The sequence below is a fragment of the Ambystoma mexicanum genome, chromosome 8, assembly GCF_040938575.1.
Source record: "Ambystoma mexicanum isolate Mex_15411 chromosome 8, UKY_AmexF1_1, whole genome shotgun sequence".
NCBI classification, from domain to species: Eukaryota; Metazoa; Chordata; class Amphibia; order Caudata; family Ambystomatidae; genus Ambystoma; species Ambystoma mexicanum.
Genome location: NC_090929.1, coordinates 1,175,776,142 through 1,175,799,181, shown reverse-complemented (window position 1 = coordinate 1,175,799,181; position 23,040 = coordinate 1,175,776,142). Strand labels below are relative to the sequence as shown.

The 23,040-nt window shown below is 39.1% G+C and overlaps 1 protein-coding gene across 4 annotated transcripts in view; it reads right to left on the bottom strand.

Annotated features, from left to right (window-relative positions):
- The window catches only part of PCDH15 (protocadherin related 15), a 3,978,145-nt gene that overhangs the window by 3,634,945 nt on the left and 320,160 nt on the right, over window positions 1–23,040 (bottom strand). For all 4 annotated transcript variants that reach the window (XM_069611238.1, XM_069611242.1, XM_069611241.1 and 1 more), the window contains exon 2: window positions 7,438–7,557. In XM_069611238.1, the coding sequence (XP_069467339.1) occupies window positions 7,438–7,528 (91 nt within the window). In that variant the 5' untranslated portion in view covers window positions 7,529–7,557. The remainder of the gene's footprint in view (window positions 1–7,437; window positions 7,558–23,040) is intronic.

Sequence of the window (23,040 nt, the reverse complement as noted above, 5' to 3'; positions counted from 1 at the left end):
CAAAAAAAAAGCAAAAGCACGCTTTCAGGACCAAGCCGCCGCTCCTGCCGCAAATTTGGTGTAAATCCGTCCAGCGGTTTGGGCTGTAGGCGTGAGCAAAGTTTTTTCCAATTATGTCTATGGGGAAAAAAAAAGTTTTGGGACCCCCCTATAACTTTGCCCCCCCCTGGACGAATCCTCACCAAACATTTGCAAAAAAATTCAGAGTGCCCCAAATACTTTTTTTGCAAAGTTTGGTGAGGATTCGTCCAGGGAGAGCGGGGGGTGGGCGGCTGGTGGGGAGAGACAAACGGGGCATGAGCGGGGGGTGGGCGAGACACACGGGACAGGAGCGGGGGATGGGCGGCGGGTGGGGAGAGACACACAAGACATGAGCGGGGGGTGAGCGGCGGGTGAGGAGAGACACACGAGACATGAGCGGGGGGTGAGCGGCGGGTGGGGAGAGACACACGGGACATGAGCGGGGGTGGGCGGTGGGTGGGGAGAGACACGGGCAATGAGCGGGGGGTGGGAGGCGGGTGGGGAGAGACACACGGGACATGAGCGGGGGGTGGGCGGCAGGTGGGTAGAGACACGGGACATGAGCGGGCAGTGGGGAGAGACACACGGACATGAGCGGGGGTGGGTGGGTGACGAGAGACACACAGACATGAGCGGGGGTGGGTGGGTGGTGAGAGACACATGGACATGAGCGGGGGTGGGCGGGAGGGGAGAGACACACGGACATGAGCGGGGGGTGGGAGAGACACGGGGGGTGGGAGAGACAAACAGGGCATGAGCGCGGGGTGGGCGGGTGTTAGAGACGAGTGGGGCACGAGCGGTGCATGAGCAGGGGGTGGGCAGGAGGGAGACACATGGACATGAGCGGGGGGTGGGCGGGAGGGAGAAAGACACACAGCGTTCGTGTCCAGGCAGCAGATCCCGCTCCTCAGCCCTCCGTTGGCCACCGTGTGCCGATGGCGTGAGCGGGGCGCTGGAGGAAAAGGGAAGACACGGAGCATGAGTGGGGGTGACAAGAACGACACACGGGAGCGGGGCATGAGCGGGGGTGGGGGACTTACTGTGCAGGCGGGATACAAAGCCTCTCATGCGAGGAACAAAGATGGCGGGCGTCTCTGAAGCCAGACACACTGCACGCTTTCACCACATCCACTGAGAGAGCACGTCAGATGTCCACGGACATCACGCAAGCTGCTTGCCCAATCACCGTCCTTTCCGCGGAGCGAACAGGGAAGTGTGTCCGCGAAGCGAACACAGATATCACTAATTTTTTTCACTTCCATTTTTTGTCATTTTTTTAAAAACTACTGGATGGATTTACACCAAAAAAAAGCAAAAGCACGCTTTCAGGACCAAGCCGCCGCTCCTGCCGCAAATTTGGTGTAAATCCGTCCAGCGGTTTGGGCTGTAGGCGTGAGCAAAGTTTTTTCCCATTAAGTCTATGGGGGAAAAAAAGTTTTGGGACCCCCCTATAACTTTGCCCCCCCCTGGACGAATCCTCACCAAACATTTGCAAAAAAATACCCAAATACTTTTTTTGCAAAGTTTGGTGAGGATTCGTCCAGGGAGAGCGAAGTTATAAGCCGCCCAAAAAGTGATCTTCCTATGGAAACAGCAACTTATCCATAACTACATGGCCACTAACGTGGCCATGTAATATATATATATTTAGGAAAGTGTGTTTGTATGTTCAGGGTTGGATCCAGCCGCATAACAGTTGGTGGGTTGAAATTCTGGCCCACGTTCGGCATACCAGCCTGGGGTGCACTGGCGATGGGGAAATCTCACCAATCCAACCCATTTGCCATGCACAGAGCGGGTTCTGGCCCTGTGCTATCAGTATAGGCGATTTCAGGAGACTGACAGTTTTGCAATTATTGGCTCCATCCCCACAATAGTTGGTGGGCGGAAATGTTGGCCCGAGGTCAGCATGCCAGTCTGGAGTGTACTGGTGATAGTGAAATTTCACCAACCTCACCCATTTGCCCTGCACAAGGTGGGGTCCGGCCCTGTGTTATCAGTATAGGCGGTTTTGAGAGATTACACATTTTGGGTTTTTCAAAAATAGGAAGTTAGTTATGGCACAATAAAAACATACATATGGCTGTAGCAGACCCTCACATGCATGTCAGCTACAAACTCAGGTAGCGTAGGACAGTACCGCCAGTTATCACATATTTTCACATGAGCAATTCATATCTGGGTTGGCGAGTGTGGTGTACAAGAAGCCTCACAGGTTTGCAGAGGTTATACATTTCTTGACCTCTAAATACTATACAAAAGAAACATTCTGAATATAGTGTTCTACTTCTGAAAGTTCCCGGGGAACAATGTCAATTTTACATGTAATAAACAATGTTTCTGAATAACAGCACACAGAAATAGGACTTCTAATGCCAGGTAAATTAACGTTGTGGATTGCTATTGCAATTCAATGTTATAATCATGTGCTTGTGTGACTCTTTCATATGCCAACATACGTTGCTCTCCAGAATAAAAGCTTCTATCCTAAACACAAACCTTGAGGTAAGGGTAACTATGTTAAACCTGCCAAACATTCTTGTAATTATGTCAAAGCTAGAAATCAATAGTGTTCAACATTTCATAGTTGAATCATTCCTATGTTAAGGAAATATTTTTCTCTGATGACAACACTTGTCAATAATCCCAGGAAAAACGAAGTGAATGCTTTTGCGTGAAACAGTATTCCAAGTATCGTTTTGTATTCTTGAATCTGACAACCGATGACAATCTGTACATTCGGTTTGGAGAGAAAACGTTTTCAAATTTGCTTTTGTATTTTAGGATTTGTGTGTGTATTGTGTAGGTAAAGAGTGAGATAATAGCTGTCAAGTTGCATGTATTTTCTGTAGACAAGCTGCCAGTATTTATGAAGAATATTATGAATAAACTATTTCATGTCCCAAATTTTGGGGTGGGGCTTTATTTGTTTATTCGTGTATATGGTACTTGTATGGTGTCATAAGCATCCCTTTGTAAACCTAAACAACAATACAATAAAGAACAGAAAACTAATTCAATTGACACCAGTAAATACAACTATGCTGGACGTATACGAAAATCAATACGGCAATATGGCAGTCCTGAAGTAAAGGAATAATGGCTTGGGCAAACACTAAGGCCCCGATTCATGGATTATTTGCGCTGAAAAAAATGGGATTTGTGCGCCATTCTGCCCGCAAATCCCCATTTGTTAAACAGGGATTTGCGGGCAGAATGGCGCACAAATCCCATTTTTTTTCGGTGCAAATAATCCATGAGTCAGGGCCTATATATTTAAGCCTTTAACAAACAAAAAAAGAATGAATAATTTGAGAGAATGTAACTGAAAAGGGCATAAACGGAGGGGAACACTCAGAGGACATGAAGTAGAAATAAGGCACTGAGAAGTTGAACAGAGAGAACAAGTAGGCTGATCTAAAGAAAGAAGGTCACAAAGATATCCAGGTGCAAGAGCATAAACAGATTGGAAAGCAATATAAAAACAATGAAATTAAAATTGGGGTAGTAATAGAAAGCCATTGAAGCTGGGCTAAATAAGGAGAAACCGAGCAAGAAACAATAAGGCTAACTGCAAAATAAAGAACGGAGCGGATAGGCAATATAGCATTGTAAGGTACACCAAAATACAGTGAGCAACAGTAATTTTACTTAGATAAAACACGATTTTACAAGATTAATTGAGCAGAAAGAAATGTGAGAAGGGAGCAAATTGTATGAATATTATAGAGTTGAGGATGCCAATCAAGAATGGTAGGTACAATATGCAAATGCTAGGAAAGTTTTGAATTCAGAATAAAGCCAAGATTGGGTGCAGATTTAGAAACTGGTATAGACAAAGTAGGAAACAAAAATAGAAGTAAGAGAAAAGGGTGAATTAGAGTCAGAAAAAAAAGAAAGAGATGGTCTTTTTTTTTAGGATTGAGATACATAAAATGAGAAGCCAATGAGAATGCAATGGCGGATAAACATGAAGTTACATGTCCCTGAAGGTCACTAGTAAATTAAGGAAAGACACATGTATTTGAGGAAAAATAAGCATACAAATGGGAGTTAAATCCATAACCTGAGATGAAGGATGGAAATTGAGTGCTATCGGTTGTGAAGAGTAAATGACCTAAGACAGAGCCTTGACACAGAATACGAGTGGTCATGGAGATAAGAAGCAAATGAACATAGAAAAGAGACAGAAATCCCAAGAGCAGAAAAAGTATTGTGATCAACTATGTCAAAAGCAACACTACATTCTGGTAAAACCAGATTTGAAGAGAGCTCATGGTGACGAGTTTGCAGTACAGAGTGTGAGACAGCATGAAGCACTGACATCAAGCAATGACTAGAACAGAAACCAGATTGACAAGATAAACATTGACAATAGGAATTCAGGTCAGCAGAAAGTTGTGCATGACAATTTGTTTCAAAAGTGTAATACTGTAACATATAAGACAAACTGGATGAAATTTAAAGACAGAAGGTGAACAACTGTAGCATTTTCATTAGATTGGGGAAACACACCACATCGGGGAAAGGAATTATATATGCAAGCTAGATAGTAAACAGATGATTCAAAATATTATTGATTAAGGAAGATGGTATATGGTCTAAATGCAAAGCTGCAGGATAAGACCAAGATAATACTGTGAACAATATCACACTCTGAATCGGGAGAAAAGGAAGACTGTGAGAAGTTAATAGATGGATTATTTACAGAATCAAACCCACAATCAGAAATTGGATCATCAGATAAAGAAGCTCTAATATCCAAGACTTTATTAAGAAACAATGTATAAAAGGCAAGTTAAATGTCAGATCAGGAGAAGGATACATCTGTGTATTTAATCTTGAATATAACCTTGTACGGCAAAAGGATTGAGAGGTAATAAGGGACTGGAGTAGTTTGTGTCTGAAATGTTAAGAACAATAGAAAAATAGGAAAATAGAGATATATGGAAGGGAAATTCTAAGAGTAACAAGAGATCAGGAAAACCAAGATCGAGGAGGTTTACATATGGGAGTTAAGGGTGTTGAAGAACACAGAGTCAATGTCATAGTGGGTGGAATTAGATTGAGGATATCCGTCTGTAAAAATAATTCAAAGTTAGAAATGTATATATATTTCAAAGATAAAAGTCATTGTAACACCAAGGACCACCAGCTCTCATGGCATGTGTGATTGCATTTAAGTTTAGCTTACAGTTACAGTGCCCAATACATTTCCATGCATCATTTGACAACTTTGTTCTAGGTGGTGGTGTTTCTTAGGTAACCCAGTGCAATGCAATGTTCAATATCTGCAGGAATCCCATCGCAATAAGCACAAGTTTGCATACCATGTGACTACAATTGCCAAAATTAAAATGCCTGCTGCCACAAGGATAGGGTTGTGCTAGGACTTCATCAGGGTTAGCCCTGTGTTCTTACACTTGCACTCAGATCACGTACCCTGATTCTTTGAGTGTGAATTGACAATACTGCTTATTAAGCTACTGGTAAAGTTCATGAAGTGCATAACATCTAAAATGGATTCCAATGGCCTTGAAAACACATACATGCCATGAGGAAAGCCTAATATTAGATTGCAAAAAAGAATTCCGATTATTACATCATCGTTCTACACAACTTCAAAATGCTCTTTGCAAATTTAAATCGGGGCATAAACACTTTCATTTCAAGAAACGTCTGCCCATTCACTTGGTAATAATGATGCTCTTCAAAAGTCAAGCTGTGCTCAACCTGCACGTTATAAATATAAGTACTAAGTGATAACTTTGTATTTGTGAGTTTTATCTGATAAAATGATACATATGTAAAGAGAAACACTAAACACGTATGACATGCATTATTTTGGGAGGAATGCAATGCATATACTCATAAATTTGTTTCTCATAGCATTAAAACCAAAATGTACCTGACAAAACGAATTAAATCCACATCAGATGAAAGTATATCTAAATGAATGGTCTTCAAAATAAATTCCCTAAATACAACAGAAGAGTCTACTCTATATATGTTCATTAGCATCCACATGGATACAGATTGCACATGATAGCTACCCGTCTCAGGTCACAGTATAAATAATATTCTTTTGCAGGGATAAGGGAATGCCTAAAAATGTAATACCATCCCCTCTCAACTCTAAAAATAAAAAAATAAAAACAGAAAAAACATTATAGAAATCGATCAACCATCACTTTATAATCAACTTGAAACAAGGAGGTATCTAGAGTGGGAATGGTTACCATGTCTGATTACCCCTCTCTCCTTTAACATTCAAGATATTTATCAGATCTCTTCCTATCATTTCTGTTTATCCCTGATATGCATCAAATCTTTGTAAATCCAAGTGATGGAAGATTTAACATGCATGGGTGTTTGGTCCTTGGCCCAATGTATCATGCATGTCACACTCTATGGAGAGAGACATATGTTAATGTGCTATACTAGTGGAGAAAATATCAAACCAATTTGGCCCCAAATATGAAGGGAGAACTTTTCTAAACCCATTTCTAGACCACAGTATATACACACATTTTGACTGGTCTAGAACCAAAGCCTACTAAAATATAATTTATTTTTAGAGAGCTCCAATTTTGGTTGATTTTTCATATAGAAAAGAAACAAACAACTGGGAGTAAACATGTATTGTTTCTTCCTGCTCCTTAAGTAGCAAACATAGAAAAAATGTTGATTCATGGTAAGGTTGTCCCATAGTAAAACGTGTTTTCTCCATTCGTCACTATACTTTTTTTTAACACAATGCAAACAGTGTCTAGTATAGCCCCTGTGTGTTTTATTACAGTTGTTTTGCATTAACAAACACAGTTTGGGCACGTTGTGTTGTATCTGCACTTGCAATAAAGTGATATCAATTGCACAAAGAGCGATAGTGCATGCACAAATGTACCATAAACCAATGTTGATATTTGTTTGCCTTTTGTTTTCGCAGGTTTGGCAAGGTGGCATTGTTAAACAGTATTTGCAAAGAACCTTCTATCCGCGTATGTTTAAAACATTTCCATTTATTTACCTATGTATTTATTTACTTACCCTTTTGAGCAACTGCACGAAAGCAATCGGATCGATTATCGAGTGGATGAATTTAAAAGTTACTCGGCTTCTAATAATACTCCATAACTGTAACATTTAAAATTGAATTTAAGTACACAGATATGAAATTTAACTTGTACCTTGTTAAAGTATTGATGTGCGGAAACATGTGTGTTGTGGAAATCTACATACATCTACATTAAATGCGTGAAATATAGGTAATTGCAGGAAATATGTATTTCCTTCTTTTCAGGGGATATACATATACTGAATAATCTATACCGTCAAAATTGCAAAAGGCTGAATGGACATCAGTTTGCTCTATAGTCAGTCAAGACAAACAAAATAAATGTATGTATGCAAGCTTACCGTCATCATTCTGCCCAGAAGAGAATTTAAAGATGGATCCAAGAGTCATTCCAACCAATAACCACTTCCAAGGATGAAGTTGCTGTACCATTTTCTTATAAAACTTTACTCAAGATAGATCTGCCAGGGAAGAAAAAGAGAGCCTTGGTTTAATGTGTACATTCAAAAATCAGTCATCTGTATTATGGTTGGCTCTGCATGGGGGTTACCAATGACTGCTTAGCTAATAACCAGTGATGTGTGTCTTTAATGAAATGGTCATTCAATAATCCAATCAATGTGGTTTTATGGAATTCTGCTTAGATATGACAGTGCCAAATGTTACTAATATACAGGTAGTCAAACCTACTACAAACAAGTAGTTTATTTTATTTTAGATCCTGAATTAAAGTGGTCAGCAAGATAAGAAATCTATTGATGTCTCTGAGAATACAGAGGAAATTACCAAGCGCTGAAATGTTTTATGATCAGAAACAATTCAAACCTAATTAGAGATTTCTTTGACTAATCACATAATGTTTGCTTTGCCTTTACGGACAAAATTAAATCCTTTCATGACGCCAATGTGTTTTCATTATTTATGTTTATAACAACACGTTTTGTTACAGGTCAATACCAAAGTTGTTTTTATTTGACAAAACTTCCTTGCAATTGAAAGGTTGTGTAAAATTTGAAGCTTGTTCTGCTCATTCGGAGGCTCCAAAGCTGTTTTCTATTAAACAACTCACAGTGCTGTCAGAAACGGAAGGCACATCTAGTTAATCCTGAAATATAAACATGGTTTGTGGATGAAAAATAGAGTTGTAGACTACTGCTAGCCAAACCAGACCAAAAACAAAAAAAGAATCAAATTAAACAGAAACAGAGTTATAATTGTGATTCCTGCTGTCTTGAGTGGCAGTGCGTGAAATAGTTGCTTCTGAGATTTGTGTGAGCAGTTCCTTGTTTGCACACTGGACCAGTGTACTTTTTCCTTTACATGAGGGACTTAAATTCTGTACAAGTGAGGTGTCCCAAACGGGCAGCATGCAGCAGTGCCCTTTGTACCACTATGTCATCCTAAACGTGGCATGGATTAATCGGTTATACATGTATTGATGCAGTATACCCTGTTTAGAACGGAGTACTATAGAAATGTTGCTCGACTTAATTCAAGAAAAATCACAAGTCCCATAATCCCTGTGGCAGTAATGCTTGGAGTGGGATTAGAGTGTGGAACAGTGCCTATCTTGTGCTTTACATCAGAAGCCACATCCAACTTGAGCCCTTGTGTGGAACCCCATGGTGTCTGCCTTTGGGGCAGCTAAAGACTATGACTCTCACTAAGAGTTGGCCGGTACACAGTAACAGTGCAGATAATAACATTTAGCAGCCCATTTACAGGACTGGCCTACTACAACTTTGCTGGCAGGGGTGACAGCTAAGAGCTGGAGGTAAATCTGACTCCTACCAACAAAAGAAAAAAATGCCTATATTACCGGCATGGTAATGCCATTGCCAGTAATTTTGGTAACATCCCCCCCATGGCGTACTATGGGACTCCATGGAAATGGGAACTTACTGTGAATACTGGCACTTGTAATCTGCCGGTATTTCTGCAGACACGTGTCAGTAACGGTATTACTGTATTATCACTGTGATTCCGGCAAACCCATAATAAGGCCCTATGTTCGAGCACATCCAGCATTAGCCACCCAGCCCCACATCTAAAAGTCAAGCAATGCTCAGCCCGATGTATGCCTAACAAGAAACCTAAACTAATATCTCCAAGAGGATGGCTTGATGAGGGATTGATCAGCCAATACAGGTTTTCTTTTTGGTTGCTCCAAAGCAGGGTGAAGGAACATTACAATTCTAACAATGAACTGTGAGAACTGACACAAATTAATCGATCTGCTCTTATAATGATTATGATTGGTCATTTATAACACGCTTAATAACCAGAGGTTTCTAAGTATGGATCCGGGAATCAAACCTGTTTTGTTCACCGTCGTCTGGCTTCCTAGGCGAGCGTGTTGCCCCTGAGCTATCCTCCCAAGACGGGAGGATAGCATTATAAGCAACATACATATCCGTGAGATTATATGTATTTATTGAACAACCAATACAGATTAAAAATGCTTGATGACAAACATTTGCTGTCAATTTTTATTGAAATTGTGTGGGAATTGTGCAATCAAACTGTATGAATCAGTTATGCAAAATTTCTGCACGACAGTGCAACGCCAGAGTGATATCACACATGTAAGAAAAGTAAATCTAACTGCAATTGTGAACACCACACACTTTCATTTGAGCAATCCTTTCCCATCTCTCTCTCTGCATCCAATTAAACTTCCTACGACTAGTGTATCTCACTTCCCGCAACCAAGCCAATGTCTGTGCTATTGATCACTCAGGTCTCGCTACTTCTGTTCTGAGACTTCAGAGCAACCCCAGGAACCACATTCAAATGAATCTGTCTGTGAAGGTAATGTCAGCTTGACAGTTCTATTCAGCTGTTTAAATATAACACCTATTTATTACACTGCTTCGATGAAAAAGGCTTCTGTTATTTAGCACTATTTACAGATCTGATATTCCTTTTTTTTTTGAGTGGATGAATAGAAATAACCTGTGACTTAATGGTTATAAAAGGTACAAAGTGCCAATTTTTGACTAACATGAGGATCTAATGATCCGTGATTTACAACTAAGTACTGTGCATAGAACATATTATAGTGTACTGGTGTCAGGTTTGTCTGGTGAAAGACCACCTCTCTTTTTACACAGTGCTGCCCAACTACTAGAATCTCATAGAAGAGCTGCATTAATGGGATCTTGGGGGTCTGTGGCACCACTGAAATACTTAAATCTCCAAATGAGCCAACAATCACTCCCAACATTTTTTTAATCATTCCACATTCATAATGTCACATATTCATCTAATCCCCTCCTTAGACCTTGTATCTTTGTCACCTATAATTGATTAGTCAAACCCCATCCCTATGCCACATCTTTCATTATTTTGCTAGACTCCACTTCCTAACCAAAACACATAATGCTTTCCCTTTCTTATGTTTTAATCAAATTCATTGTTATACCACAATTCCTGCCTTTTTACCCTACACATCCTTCCATTTTTTGTATGAAGGAAAATGCCCTTTAACATGTAAATTGAATTGTTTATGTTGCCTGTATCTCTGGAACCAAATCACTTAGAGAACTAAATTAGGCGTTGAAACATTCAGATGAAAATCCCCTATTGTCTTGATGCAAATTAGGCACATTTGTATTTGGTCACATAGAAATGATGCGCGCTAGTGTGTCGTGTAGCCTAGCGTTAGCAGTGTCAATCCCGTAATGTTGAGGCAGACAATTTGAATATGAATGTAGAAGTAAGATAAAGGGAACAATCTATAACAGAAATAATTACTGCTGTATTGATTAGGACTGCATACATCGATTTGGGCTAGGGAGAAGAATCTGGTGAGCATTTTATTAACCTGGTCACATAGGTGCAATTTAATGTTTCAGAATGTGATACATTTTAATGACAGAAACCTCTGAGATGAAATCATATTACATGGGAGGAAGTCTTGGTGTAAAAGTGACCGCCATAGGCTGCCCCCCTTCATTAATATGCCTAATGACTACCAAGGTGAAGGTCTACTGTGATATCACTTTGGAAACATTATCCAACAATATACATTGACCAATTACTTTGGGAAATCATACACAACACATAAGGGATGGGTTTCTGTTCTATACAAGGTGAAGCACACATGAACTGAAGGGGACTTCCTCATGGACACTCATTGAATCCATGCACTCACTGAGTAATGGGGAAGAAGGAGAAAAAGGAGGCTTAATATTAATTGAATGCGATGAAATAGATTGTTCTCTGTTTAGACCCTTTTTAAATTATCAACAGAGCCCTGAAAGCATAGAAGGAGTTAAAGTTTTTGGCCTTCTTCAGTGGAAGAGAAAGCAGGCAGGCTGTTGAGAAACGCTGGTCCTATCTGATTGGCTGATGCCCACCTGTTCCTTTAGGGGGAGAATTGAAGCAGCCCTTATGATCCTATAAAGGGAATTAGAGTCAACCCAGACCCCTATTATTTATTAGTACAGAGGGGTGGAAATAGATACATTAATTGTGCATCCTGTGAAGTTGAGGAACATTTGAGAAAGTGTGTTTCTGGAAAAATATAATTGATAGACTAGGCCCATGGTGTGTAGATAGAGAGATCCCCTGACTCCTCATCTGTGGGTTGTGCAAGCACAGAAGAGCATAGGATATCTCACTGTGTGCAGACCTAGACAAATTAAGCAATTACAGTCCCTTCCCGGGCATACCATCAAGTAGAATCCTGTTTTTAAATGAAGTTGATCGACATAAAAGAGAGAAGGTGAGTATTTGTGGTCCAGTTCTTTCTGTTGTTCAAGGTTCCCCTTGCAAGGGAGAAAGGTACATTTTACATGTTAATTTAATAGAAACATCACTGAAGGAAATTTTTCCAACATAAAGCTGAACACACATTTTCTTTTCTACAAGCCATTCACATACCCAATGGTCCAATAGTTAGTCACAACTACAACTGAATTAAAAATCTGACCTGTCTATCAAGTAAAGGGTGGTGGTATTTTGAAAAAATGGGATGTGGTGAGAAGTGGACAGGCAGGGACATTTTAACTAATGTGTTTTTTGCACACATGAAAGATTCCTCGAGGACTCTCATGTATTCAATCCAAGGTGCCTGCTTGCTCAGGGCAAATTAAATGTCAAGATACCTATGGTGATGTTTGTGTTACTAAGTCTCTATTTCCATAACTGTAGCATTGAACACTGAAGTGACCAGTGTGTTGATTTTTCTTATCATTGACCTTGGAAACAATTGATCTGATTCCACTATTCCAGTTTTGTTAAAAATAAACTTTGAAAATCAGTGTGTCTCTTGTCCCGGAAAGAGATGGTAGCTGTAAGGAATCAATCCTATTAAATTTGGGGTCCCATATTAATAAAAATAACTATTACATAAGGGAGACTCGTGCATACATGGTTTGGGGTGGGTGGATAATTCCCCTCAATTAGAGATCAGCCAGTTAAAACATCCTACAGAACACAACTCCCATCAGCCCTAGATAGCATTGTCAATGGTGAGTGTTCAAGGGAGTTGTAGTGCATACCATCTGGAGAGCACAGGTTGCAAAGCATTGTTCTATACAATTATCTACTCTCCATCCCCATCTTCATGTCTAGTATTTCATTTTATTATGAACTTGCACCAAGGTAAAATGCCTTCGCACATTAGAATTGTACTAGCCTCACTTTATGAATGTGTGTAGGGCTGGACTGGAATATTCAGAGACCATAAATGTAGCTCACAAAGGATTTCATCCAGACAAAGTATGAGTTCTACCTTAGATTTTTGTACTGGTAAATTAGTGAATGATTTGTATTTGAATGAATAGTGCTTCACCACCCTTCCTTTGGCAGTTTGATGCTCAAAAATGTATGTTCAAATGTATTTGGTTATTTTGTTTGGTGACCAATTAATCAATGAAAAAACACATTGGTGATCAACTTCAATTATAAGTCTAAATTGCCATTTTTAGTTTAATGGAGAATGGGTATTGGCAATCAGTTCATAGATCTGTTGAAAATTAAGTCAATCAGTTGGTATGGATTACAATGTATAATATGGAACTGTCAATCTGTTGTGTTTCTTTCTATGTGGCATGCATCAAAGAGTTACACAAATCACTTAAAATGCACAGTTGTTTGGAACTATTTTGATTAGGAAATAGACACATTTTGAATAAGTTATTTTCATTATTTTTGTTTTTTGGTTCTGCCATGGTCTATCTAGACATAACAGTTATTTTGAAATGGGCTGATCTCATGTAGGTCTCCTGGGAGAGGTTATCAAGTTTGGGTATTTGGCAAAGAATTGTCAGGCTTTGAGCCTTCTGAAACTCCTGAGCAATGTGTGTTTGCTCATTTGCGGTCCTAGCATGACAAATCAGTTGTACAAAGACCTTCAGAATCTGTAGGAATGTCATAAGACTGGTACCAGAAGACCCTTCTCAATGGTATTCATAGCTATGGTTTGTGGATGTTCTGCACAAGTGTTTATGCAGCATTATATCAATACTCTGGATGTGTGATATTGCATGATGAAGGCACAATGTGGCATATGTATGGGGTGTTGTGAAAGTGTGCAATCCTTCACCCACCCGCTAGTCAATCTAGTAGTTGTACGTGGGTGTGTTACCATAACAAGCTATCTGATGGAGCATACTGAAGATTTACTGAATAAGTAATCAGCAGAAATTAGGACTATAAAATATCAAATCATTTTGAACATACCAAGTGGAGTAAGGTGTCAATGAGTTTACATTCTTGTCTATCCACTTATGCTACCCCTCATTGCTACTCACACCACCAATACACTACCAACTCATCCATGCCCCTCATACTGCCTTTTGAAGACAACTCTCATTTTTACTCTAGCACTTAACCATGGTTCTCCTGCCTCTTCCTCTCGCTCACAGATGTGCACAAACACACAAACTTATGAAATAGAAAGGTTACACAGAGTTAGAAAAACATATGAAATAACAGATACTTGTGTACATATTCCGGGGGGTATAAAAACACACAAGTTCAAATGTACAACTCTAGTTTCCCATGGCCATGCGTGAGAAGGCCATCCATTTCTGTGCTTCCCCATTTGGATTCTGGGACTTGTGTGAGACTTCCGAGTTGAATGATAGGAAACCTGCAAGTCTCAGAATTCCAAGCCACAACAACACTGGATAGTCATCTCACTCGTGCCTGCAGGGAATTTGAGAGCTCTGTATATACTTTGTCTGCCTCCTTATGATTACAATTAGAACCGGGAGGATAGCTCAGTGGCAATGGGCGCGCCTTGGAAGCAAGACGATACGAAGCAATACAGGTTCGATCCCCGTGTCCGCGCTTAGAAACCTCTGGGTGTTTAATCGCGTTATAAATACGCAACTAAGAGAAAAACAATTACGCAACTACAAAACAAACAATTCCTGTAACAGCCCCTTGATGCCTGCGGGCTGTGTGAGAGTTTTAAAAATGTAAAATAATTAAAAAAAAAAAAAAAAAAAGAACACTAAGACAAGTAGATATAGCCATATATGAGGTCATAACTTGAAAGCACAATTAACTGTTAAATAGTGGACTAAGTAATTGTGTACTACGCTGGCCTTTCCAAACAAGATGGCCAGCAAAATCTACAATACATGGGGAATTTGACAAATGCTGAATTTCTGGAGTGCTATTCATTGAAAGACCTCTTGATGTAGTGGATATGTCATCGATTGCAATGCTCTGCACTAAATAATACAAGGTCAGAATGTTATTTTACACCAACATAGCAAGTAAGTAATGTTTAGCAGATAACATCAATTGAAAATCATTTAAATTGTGGCAGTCATTCCGTGTGAGTAAGCTTTAAAGAACACCTAGTATTGTGACCTGTTGAATGGACCATGCAAAACTGTGCATCTTGAATGTTAGTGTTCTATAGATAATACATTGAAAGATGACTACAAGTCATTTGAGAGACCAACTATGTTTATGAACAGGCCTGCATTCTATTAGTTTGCTCCTACAAGTAAAGGATAATGCCAAAGTAACATTTTCTTTTTACATGAAACATAGAACGTGCCCACTTAATTTGTATTTAATGTGAGCAGTTCCTGGTTTGCACACTGGGCCAGTGTACTTTTTCCTTTACATGTTGGACTTAAATTCTGTACAAGTGAGGTGTCCCAAACGGGCAGCATGCAGCAGTGTCCTTTGTGACACTATGTCATCCTAAACCACTGGCATGGATTAATCGGTTATACATGTATTGGTGCAGCTGCACTATGAAACAATACCCTGTTTAGAACGGAGTTTAGAACGGTTTGTGTAGAGGACAGCCATATTGTAAAGCAGGAATGCCAGATCTATTATCCATGACTTTGTGCCATGCTTAAATACAAAGTTAATGGCACATCTGTTTTGAGCAAATACACATTTCTGGTTTCCATAATTCCCAGAAAATAGACATCTAAATACCAGGTTTATGTTGGGGATTCAGGCAAAATCCATTGTCTCATATAATTAAGTTGATCTGAAAAACAGCAACTTTAGTGGTTGGTGGGCCAATAAGAATATTCTTAAAAAATAAATTCCCCAAAAAGGTCCCCAAACCTAAAACCTTGTACAATATTAGATCTAGTAAAGAATGTATATTTTCCATTAGGCCTGAGCCATAAAGCAGTAGGTTACCAATTTAATGTTAAGTTAAAATGATCCTTTGTTCATAACAGCATATGGTCTATTGGTAATGATTTAGCCAACACACACATGCAATTGAAGCTATGTTGCAAAGTTAAATGTCCATTAAAAGTGACCATCGGAAATACATTTTGGTTGCCATTTCTAAACCATGTGACCGAACTGAAAACTGGATATAGGTTTGGATTCAGTAGAACAGAACACCACATTATATGTACACATACATTATACATTAAATTGTATGAATTATGAATAATTCACTCATTTAATAGCTCAATTCTGTATGCATGGACAATATTGAAATCTCTTGATTCATAATATTCACATCAATCTAAATATATCCTTTGTGTAAAAGCCATTTTAACTCAAACACAGATGAATAAGAGTGTTTTGGGAAATAGAAAACCAAGGTTGCTCTTTTGACAGGAGAGACAAGGATATGTATCCCAATTGAATGTAGAAGGGTGAAATATCTATAAAAATACATCACATAATCAAAAGTGGAGTCCACTGATTGAATATCTTAATGCCTCCTCAGCAGTGTCCTTTTAATTTGTTGCCTAATTTTCTGTTCCTCCTTCTCCTCTTGTGTCTTGTATTGTCCTGTCTGTTTTGTTCTTGTAGTCCTTTCAGATGCATTTCTCATATATTGTCTCAATAAATTCTGATGTTAGAGTTTTGCAAGGAACTTTTAGTGCATCTCTACATTTATTGTAACCTTGACACACTACATTGTGCCTTTTAATTGTTAACTCCACTTGAATTTGTATCTTGGACTTTTGGTTAGCAAGTATTATAATGGTCAATTGTTGATGATTATATCCTGTATTTATCCATTACAAAGCCTAATAAAAATGGCTAAACAAGAAAATGCATCATATATCCTTAGAGGGATTTTGGTAGCAAGTAAGTAAATAAAATATGTATTATGCAGTAAAACATTTCATCGGCGAACTAGTATTAAGGCAGGAAAACAAAACAGCAAAACAACAGAACAAACACATATGAACAAATGACAAACCATAAGGGAAATATAAACAAATCATACCATTAAAGCACATCTAGAAAATGGCTGCAACGCTGCAGATTGTGCTGGAATTAATACTTAGCAGATGTCTGTTGCAAGGAAATGTTGTTTGAGCATATATCTAAAAGTCAATAGCAACACAGTTTTTAATGTAAAGATACCACAGTGCTAGTCTATTAAGAATTTTCCAGATTAGGGCAAGAGCCTGCATTTGAATTTGTTTCTCCATTGGTAGCCAATTCAGTGAGCTGCATGCATAAGAAATATGATCAAACTTTTCAAATCAAATATCACACTGCATGATTTTACACAGCCTCAAGTCTGACAGATAGTGTATTGGTTACGTCAAGATTAACTAACAGGCAATAGTACTCTAGATAGCACTACTCCTACTCCTACACTACTCCTTGAACTAATGCTTTTAGGTGCCTGCATTAGTAAGCTATTTCAACTACCAATGGAGTACAAATGGAACTGTGCACATTTGTCTAACATGCTCACTTCTCTAGAAAAATCCAGCTTGCGGTCCAATGAAAACCCACATTTCTAGCTCACTTCACAGCAGTGGGTTGTGCTCCCACACAGGATGACCAAACAATGGTAAACAGGACTCAGCTAGGAGACAAAACAGGACTACTTTGTACATCCAAAGAGATGTCTCCATTAAGCCATAAGTAATTGTCCTGCATCCAATGTGGAACCAAGCCAGAGGCATTGGTGGGGGGGTGGGGGCATGGGATGCTTAGGGAGCTATAGCCCCGGGTCATTTGGTTGACGGATAGCAGATCAGGGGCTACAACCAAAAGGTTAGCTAGCTCAGAGTCCCGACATTAGCCTAGCCCCTGATCTTTTTCAGACCTAGCAACACCCGACCATAACCAAACATTCACCACCACTCTAATATCATTAGCGGTGTGGTGGTCAACCAGAAATTGGGCATAGTCTGCATAAAGCTGGCAACCTTGACCCATCTTCTCAATCAGCTGCGCTAAAGGATACATGCACAAATTAAAAAGGGGGGAGTGGAGCCTTGTGGTACTCCAGGAGATAGTTCAGAGCTTGATGAAACACAACTTTCTACATGTACCTTCTGTTGTCTCTCCTTGAGATATTAATTCATCCATATCAGTGCTGATCCAAGTATAGGCATAGAAGATTAATTTACTGTGATTTCAGTACCATTGAAGGGTGAAATCCGATTGGGGATCTGCCAAAATATGGATATGTTCAGAATATTTTGAAATTTGAGCAGTAGCTTTGCATTCTAGAATTTTAATTATGAAGGACACATTTTGAAATAGCCCTAAAGTTGGATAGATTATTGGAATGTAAGTGAGCATTTTCAAAAGATGGTTGATGTGTGCGTCTTCCAGCAGAAAAAGAAATGTGCCTCTCTGGCGAGAAGCATTGATGATAGTTGAAATATTATCAGCCAGTAATACAATATGCCCTTTACGAAATTGTGATGGTAGCATGTCCAAGGATGACCCAGATGCTTTCATGCCCATTACCCATTTTATTATGTCACTAGACCGCTGATCAAAACACCTAAACTCCACCTTTCTCTTAGATGGACAGTCTGGGAGACTGTCGTGCAATCTTAGCTTATCCTTAATGACTTCAATAAGATTTTGACTTTTCATTATGAAATATATGTATAACTCGTTGCATTATGCGGGAGTGAGAACTAGGTAGTTATAATCTTCATTTGATGTGACAACTTCCTGATAGTGAACACACTGGAGGGAAGAGCTTACATCGTGGAGCTCCTTCAAGCCACTCGTGTCGGTACCCGTCATGGTTCTTTGAAAGACGAACCAAAAGTTGATGCCATGATCCCAAATGATTTACACAAAATATCCCAAGAATTAACTGGATCCCAAATAACAATGAAACATTTTGGACAACCAGAGTTCGGAAGCTAGATCACTGAATAGCCTCACAATAATACAGCTTTCCTTGAGTTATTTAGGATATCTTGAGGCCTTAAATCCCAAATAGAAATATGACAAATATTTTGATTGGTTCTGCCATACATGATTAAGCAATTGAAATGGTGATATGAGGGTAAAGCTGATAATTTCTGAATATTGGGACATGTATCTGCTTTACAAGTTTTATCAATCAATTGAATACCACAAAAAATATCCAATTGTATTATCACCCAAGCTAGGAGCCAATAGTCTATCACAGAGAGCGGGCAACATTTATATTTGAATCTGTCCAAGAATAGGCGTGATACATTAGAGCATTCTCAAATGCCTATAATGGTCAATATGTTCAGATACAACTCAATACATTGTTTGGTTTCAAACGTTATCCAGAGAATGGCTTCACCTGTGTTTTAAGGAAGAAGTGGGTTTCGTCTACGCAGAATTTTCTATTCCATAGATTAATGTTCACAAAAGTTAAATAAAACAATGTTAATGCTTATGTCTAAATTACGATGTATCTGCGCTTATTGTATAGAATAGTCATTCATGCTTGTTTGTATAGGTGGGGATGATTATGCAAATTGGAATGAAAACATTAGTTCAATAACAAGAAAAAAAGTTTGCGTTTTGCTTTCTATAAAGAAGCTACCAGCATCCATTTGAAGCATTTTGCATGACTTCCCCAGCATTGTTAGTTAGGAGAGCATCTTTTATTGCTCGATTTATTATTTTAAAGATAACTAAATATTGAGATTGAAATAGCCTGTTTCTTGTCCCAGATTGTGGAGTGGGTATAGTGTAATTGTTCTGCAAAAAGAATCACTACAAAAGTAAATATGTTCTATAGATAGATCGCATTACACTTTATGGTTCAGCAATTTACATGAGAGGCACTCTGTCAATTTAAAAATCAAAACATTTTATGTGGAAAGCACTGTATTCTACAGGTAAAGTGCCCCCATAGTAACCCATTCCTCCCCTTCTCCCTTTTGACAAATATATGGATAGACACACGTATACCCACTCCCAAAATAGTGGTTACAAGGAAAGATATTAGTCAAAGTCATGCTGTCACAGTATGTTTCTCACAACACACCTGACTTTAGAGATGATTTTAAGTTTAATCTTACCCACTATTTTTTTCAAACATAAACTTTGACATTTATCAGCAGATGTCCCTGAAACACTGTCTCAAACAACCCGATTTTGTTTAACTTTCGTTTCCTACCTTTTAAATTACCAGTAGTTACTCCCTTTCTGATAGTCTTTACTGTGCGATTGCGATCATGGGTTATATTCTCCCACTTTAATTGTCGGCAGTCGATTTACAACAACTATCCACTACTCACACTCTTTAATGTGCCATTGTCTTGCTTGACTTTTAGTAGTCCAATTAGAAAGTGAGGAGTTGAAGATAAAGAGGAGAAAGGTTTGTCTTACTTTCTGGACATTTGAGCACTGAGACGTTGGCAATGTCCTTCCATTTGTCGGTTTCTTTCTGGATGTCTAAATGGATTCTGAACTCTGACAGAGCAGGCTTACTGGGAGATTTCATTTTTCTGATAGAGGAATCATGGGATGGTCAACTGTTCTGTGGCGGCAAAGATGAGGGTTGATAAATTCAAATTAGCTGCAGAAACATATCAGTGAATATGTTAGTTGGGAACCCATCACAGAGATGAGCAAAGGGGGCTATGAAGAGAGGGTTACATTTCTCTTCCTGTGTCTATCCGTATTTCTGTTCGTGGATATGCCTGCATGTCATTGGAATGCTCCTTATGTGTGCTTGTCCTTCGAGCTGCCCTTCCATAGTCTTGGTCCACTTCCACCGTACAACTGGCAAGGAGGAGGTAGGAATTGCGAGCATCAATATCATGGTGTAGACAGAGCCTCGTCTTTTGTATTTCTTGATGAGCATCTGCTCAGTTGCGGGATCCAAGAAGAGGCAAGCAGGATAGCACTGCTAGACTTCAGTGGACATAAATACCACATTAAACTCCAACATTGGCATGTGTCTCTATTCCACAGTTCTTGGGCCTCTCTCTGCCTCCATCCTCACAGTAAAAGTGTAAAGGTACTCAGGCGTGCAGAAAATGGCCAGCCAGGCAGGACGTGTGGCAAGCCAAGTCTCTGACATTGAGACAGTGTTAAAAAGCAAGGCTTTTCCTCACTATGCAATGCAATATGGCCAAATATTGTTTCCGCAATAGACATTGGAAGCTGGCCCAGCTAAATTCTTTTATTAGGGACATGTTTGTAGTTTAAAGCAGCAGTCTATTGGTATGAGTGTAGGATATGAACCCGGTAGATCTCCAAACTGGGTTCCTCATCAAATTCAAGGGTATTGAAATGTTTGCTTTCTAGAAAGGCTATGTTAGTTGTCTGATACACAGAAGCATTTTCTAATGGCACAATCCCATTGCACAACACTGTGAATCAGGCCCAATATGCGCTAAAAACTTTCAAGTTGAGCTGGGTTGAACCATTCCAGATGTTACCTCAAGAATTTCAAAGCCGGTTCTTATGTACGATATATATGTTTAACTTGACCTAAACCTGCATCAATCTTCTGAAACATTAATATGATTCACAGTTGCACATAATTACAAAGGCGAACAGGAGACGCTATATAGATTCAATAAAGAGGGCTCAAGTCTGAACAAAAACACCTTGCTCTGGTCAGCAACCCATTTTATCATCCAGAAGAACACATTTGCCACGTAACAGTCCAACTGGCTTTATCGTTACAATTTCTCATCACTTACAACGTGTATTTTAATAATGTAGAATAAGTCATTTGTTTTTTGAATGGTGAAATTAAAACCAATGTTTGTATCGTAGAGTAGCCAAAATATAGACTTCTGGGGACCTTTTAGTCTTGCAGTTGCTATACTGTTAAAAGGCCTCTCTGTGGGGTAAAAAGACAGTGCCTGAGCGACGGAGATGGAAAGACCATGCTAGGCCCCATTGTGAGAGTCAAGCTGGCTCAGTGTGGCGTTCCAATGAAATATACAAGCCAGTATAAAACAGTGATTTCAACACAATGCCTAGTGAATGAGCGAGAATGGGCCTCCCTCCATTTTGTTACAATGTACAGGAATTCGTCCAGAAAAGAGTGAGACTTAGAACTGGAATATTATTAGCTGCGGCCGATGGATTCCAAGTACTAGTGGATTGCAGATGTTACCTTTGTGTAAATGCCCACTTTGACAGATTCAAAACTGCAACTGTGCACACGGTAGAAAAGATACATTTAAAAATGGTGCATTTGTAAGCTAAAATGAGGAATGATGCTTTATATTTGAAGAGTAAAGTTGAATCACAAATTGCATTTTCAAGAATAAAAAGACTCAATTTCAACACATGACATGACAACATTTATAAAGAAAGGCCTAGTTCATTTTCCATAGATGAACACTGGTTCTTCTATAATTGTGACCTATCTGTGTGCACCAAAGTACTAGTGAATCTGCCTCTATTCTAATGTAGCAGAAAAGAATTATTATATTTATGAACAGCAGGTCTAGCTATAATGCTAAAATGCTACATGTAAGCACATTGTGTTGATTTAAAGCTGTATTTTCTAAAGGCTCTGCGCAGCTGGTGTATTTTCCACTAAATTGAAAGGGCTGTCCTTTTGAATAATTGAACTCAAGACCTTTGGAGATAAGCCCACCAAGAAAACAGGTCTGGTTGTCAATTTAAATGCTAAAATATACGAAGAAGTAGATTGAAATTATGGGAGTTACAGATAACATGACCAACGGAAATGACCTGTAAGGTCAGGTTTCACATAAAATGTGCATTAGCTCTGAACAAAGAACTGTTGAAAATCTGAACTCAAGAACTTTGGACTGAGAACCCCAGGAGAAGGTCTGGTTGTCAATTAAAATGCTAAGCTATACACAGAAGTAGATTTAATGTGTGGGATGTACAGATAACATGACTAGCAGAAATGACCTTTAAGGGCAGGTTTCACATAAAATGTGCATTAGCTCTGAACAAAGACCATTTGAAGCACAGCAGGAAAGGGTAGGATAAACATTGGTTCAAGCAGGTGGCTGGTCACATGCTTCAGGAGAAATGAAACTACTTCTCACAATATGCAGTGCCAGTGATTAAACATTGAACACATTGTCGTAAATAAAAAGAGCATTGTGTGTTCTATTGAGCCCACCCCAGGTTCATTTTGAAGGGGATAAAAAGGCAGTTGGGACCTTATAAAAATGAAGTGTATGTGATGTACATAATTTAATTTATGATTAAAATTATGATTCTGGCATTTTCATAAATCGAGGAATGGAACTATTGATAGATTAATAGACAGTGAAATTCATGTT